The sequence below is a fragment of the Hipposideros armiger genome, unplaced genomic scaffold (assembly GCF_001890085.2).
Source record: "Hipposideros armiger isolate ML-2016 unplaced genomic scaffold, ASM189008v1 scaffold_195, whole genome shotgun sequence".
In the NCBI taxonomy this organism is placed as follows: domain Eukaryota; kingdom Metazoa; phylum Chordata; class Mammalia; order Chiroptera; family Hipposideridae; genus Hipposideros; species Hipposideros armiger.
This window is the reverse complement of record NW_017731545.1, coordinates 1890417-1894534: the sequence shown is the minus strand read 5'-3', so window position 1 is coordinate 1894534 and position 4118 is coordinate 1890417. Positions and strand designations below refer to the sequence as shown.

The following is a 4118-nucleotide window of genomic DNA, read 5'->3' as shown; positions in this document are numbered from 1 at the left end:
TTGATGTTTTTGTTCTTCAGTCTAGTTGTGGAGGATGTCGCTTCACTGGTCCATGTTGGTATTATCATTGTGCTCTTCCCGAATGAGGCAGATCGGTCGCCAGCCTCTGGACGGCTGCTCACATGGCTCTTGGCAGCTCACACTGGCTGCCGGCTGCTCACGCTGGTTGCCAGCCACTCACGGTAGCTCACGGCAGCCCACTGCATCAGGGGCTGCAGCCTATGCCATCGTGGGCAACTCAAGGCAGCCCAGCTCCAGGTAGAGCTGTTGTTCACCATCTTAGTTGTTGAGGGCACAGCGTCACTGACCAATGTGGGAACCAAACCTGCAGTCTTGCTGCTCAGAGCTCACGCTCCCAACCCAACTCTTAACCAACTGAACCACTCGGTCGGCCCCCAAGCATTTCCTTTTAAGTGAGCACCAAGAGTATCACAATCTTTGACAACTAGACAAGTCAAAAGAATAACACTGATGATCTTTTCCTATCTGAGACCAAGAGCACGAAAAAGAAAACATCTGAAGGAGAGCATAGTGCCTCTTGCTTTGGGATTTCTAAATTCTCTGCCATAAACAGTCAACCCTAAGAACCTGCATTGCCACTTTCAAAGGCCTTTTTCTCACTTAATAAAAATGTTCTTTAGTCCTAATACCTCAAAATAGCCAACAGTTTGAAGTTAAAACACTGCATTGCAATAGGACTGGGCACAGTCCTAGGACATACTGTGTATTTGGTATTGAACCATTGGCTTTTGTGCTTTCAGGGTGTTTAAGGTGCATTTTAACATCTGGACTTGATGAAATGGTAATGATTTGTCACAAATTGTGTGGGTGAAAGCAGCATTCTTCAAACTATGGCTTATCACCTATTTTTGTAAATCAAGTTTTATTGGAACACAGCCATGCCCATTCACTTACATATTGTCTATGCCACTTTCTTGCTATAATGACAGAGTTGAGTTATTGGGACAGAGACCATATGACCTGCTAAGTCTAAAATACTTACTATTTGGCCCTTATAGTAAAAGTCTGCTGACCTCCAGATTAAAGAATTCCCTAAGTCTATGTAGGTCACGGAACAGTGATTAAAGAATGATTAAAATGTTGAAAGAGGTTTAGACACATAAAGACAGAAAATTGTAACATCAAGTTCTGATGCAAATATGAAAATACTTTGACAAGTTTTAAACTAGTCCTCAGCATATCTATCTATCTATCTATCTATCTATCTATCTATCTATCTATCATCTATCTAATCTCTATATATCTCCTAACTCTGCACAAAGGTTCCAGACTCAGTTGGTTTTATGGGTGGTTCCTGTTCAACTTTTAGGTTACACAAAGAATTTCAAACTCCAGAAAAATATGGAAAGCTTCCAAAAACCAATTTGTGGGACTAACATACCTTTGATTCCAAAATCTTGACAAGTAAAGCATAAAAGAGAAAACTATAGGCCAATTTCATATATGAATTTAGATGCAAATAGCCTATAAAGTATTAACAAATTGAATCCAGCCATGTATTGAACTTCATTTGATACCAATTTTTTATTTTTAATGTAATAAATTAGTAACTTTTTAATGCAGTAGATGTAGTAACTTGACAAAATGTCAACTTATACTTAAATCTTCCACCAAAAAACAGAAGAAATTATATTTAATTATAGTATTAATTATATTAACTAATGTAATTACATTATATTTAAATAAATACATTAAATAAATTAATATATTTAATTTTACATATTAATCCCCACATTCTGGGCACTTAGTGATTTTTACATCCCTGAACTGAATGAATCCAAGGTCTGGGTTAGAATCCCAGCTCTCCATGGGTAGTTTTATAACCCAACCAAGTCATTGACCCTCCCTGTGCTTTAGGCAAAATAAAGGGGCTGTGCTGTCATCTCCAGAAATTTACTGCTAGGATTCAATTAAGGACAAATAGGTAGCCAGGCCCTGTTCTGGTTGTTTTATTAGTCAAACAATTTTAATTTAATCCAAGCAATAGAGAGGACGATGCTTGAGCAAACACTTTTGAGTGACAGAGGCATTTGTACAAATGTTTTACACTCTCATTTTGATTCAAAAAGTGGCATGCAACTTGAATATGTGTGTTTTGGGGAAGGACTGTACAAAAACACCAAGAAAGAGAACAATGGATTGTAAAAGCAGAAAAGAGTCCTTCCAACGCAGATAGACCTTTCTTTTTCTTCCTAGATCTTTTCAGCTTCACAAAAGGAGACATATTTTCCATATAATTGCTAAACATGTTTGCTTATTAAATTATTCTTTAATTAGTTAATGATTTTAGCCATGCTTTGCTCTTCGGATATTCATTTTGTGTAATAAAATAATTATAGATAATTAAACTATCTCAAGCCTTTTTCTTTCTCCCAGCAAACATGCTAGGTATCCAAAAATGACAACAAGTTGTAAATTAATCTGGGAAACAAAGCATGACAGATGAATGATTTATTTGGAATTAATTAGGCACTAATTATATACTGGAACTAGACAAAAAATGAGACTCATTATAAAAATAAAACACAATTCTGAAAAGATGCGGTTCCCAACATTCTTACCTTCTATGATGATGGAGTTGTTTCTTATCCAAGTCAGGGCCTTCAAGCAGTCTTCTTCATCATTGAGAGTGAAATGATTGCAAGGAACTTTTCCAGTGTATCGCTGCTTACTGCTGTTTGGAATTTCTCTGTTGGTCAGGAGTTGACTAATATCAGCCCCTGTAGGGCATGGGACCTGAGGTATGTTACAAAGAAATGCTTATTTTAGCAGTAACAGGTGAAATGCTGACACAGTAATAAATAAATATATAAATTAATTAATACATTATTTAATTAATTAAAATAAACATAGCAATGTCCAGTATAGGCATGTCTTTTTTTATCTCCAGATGCAATCAAGTTTTTTGTTTGTTTGTTTGTTTGTTTTTAAAGGTTTTTATTGGGGAATTGGGGGAAGGGGAATAGACAAGTTGCTGTTGCTTTGTTCTTCAGTCTAGTTGTGGAGGACGTTGCTTCACTGGCCCAAGTTGGCACCATCATTGCGCTCTTCCCGGGCNCCACAACTAAGATTGAAGGACAACAACTTGACTTGGAGCTGATGGGTCCTGGAAAAACACAATGTTCCCCTTCCCCAATTCCCCAATAAAATCTTTTTTTAAAAAAAAGAGTCTGCCCAGCCCTAGTTCCCAAGTTGTTGGGACATTGTCTTTTGGGCACAAATCAAACTTCCCCACCCCTCCCTCCATTTGCTTATCCTGCCCTTTTAAGCCTGAGCTTAAATCCTCCTTTCTCAGGAAGTGTTCTCTAAACTTCACAGTCCCTAGGGCTCTCATTAAAGCCAGGTGCCTCTCCGCAAGCAGACTGGCACCTGGTGCGCATGGATCCCCTTCTTTTGTGTAGAGACTGTGTCCTGGGCTGTGCTATCACCAGAACAGCAGGGGCTTATACTCTGGGGACGCTTTGGTGTATAACAACAACTCCATCACATGTAGTAGTAATAGTAATACTAATAGCCTATATTATTGAACTCTCACTATGTATGAAGTGCTGTCCTGAGTTGGACATGTTATATTGTATTTATCTCATCTATCTCACGGCAACCCATATGAGGAAGATATTATTCAGAATGGGACTAATTAAATTCATGTCTGAATAATGACTCTAATCATAGCTACACAGAGAAAGAGCTCCCTTAAGGCAGGAGGTTAACATTTTTCTTTCTAACTTTTCTTACATCAGAAATCATTTGAAAAGGGCCACTACACAGAGTTAGTAATTAACTTGGCTGGGTCAGGTATCTCAGATGCCTCCAAGAGTCTGGGCCCAGCACTAAGCATTAAGAAGTGCCCTGGGAATGTCACAAAACACTGGACCTGGGAAAAATAGCCTACATTTAAGACACAAAACTAATGTTTACACACTTCTTATACTGGCTGTTCAGTAGACAAAAGTAGGCACTCAGAGGAGTTTTATGTAGTAGCTAAATGGAGATATTCTTTTTTTTTTTTTAAAGATTTTATTGGGGAATTGGGGAAGGGGAACAGACAAGTTGCTGTCCTTTTGTTCTTCAGTCTAGTTGTGGAGGATGTCGCTTCA

General features: G+C 38.1%; 1 protein-coding gene across 1 annotated transcript in view; it reads right to left on the bottom strand.

Annotated features, from left to right (window-relative positions):
* CFAP61 (cilia and flagella associated protein 61) overlaps nucleotides 1-4118 on the bottom strand; it is a 323912-nt gene that overhangs the window by 87844 nt on the left and 231950 nt on the right. Inside the window, exon 21 of the mRNA XM_019653120.1 lies at nucleotides 2583-2757. Within this exon, the coding sequence (XP_019508665.1) occupies nucleotides 2583-2757 (175 nt within the window). The remainder of the gene's footprint in view (nucleotides 1-2582; nucleotides 2758-4118) is intronic.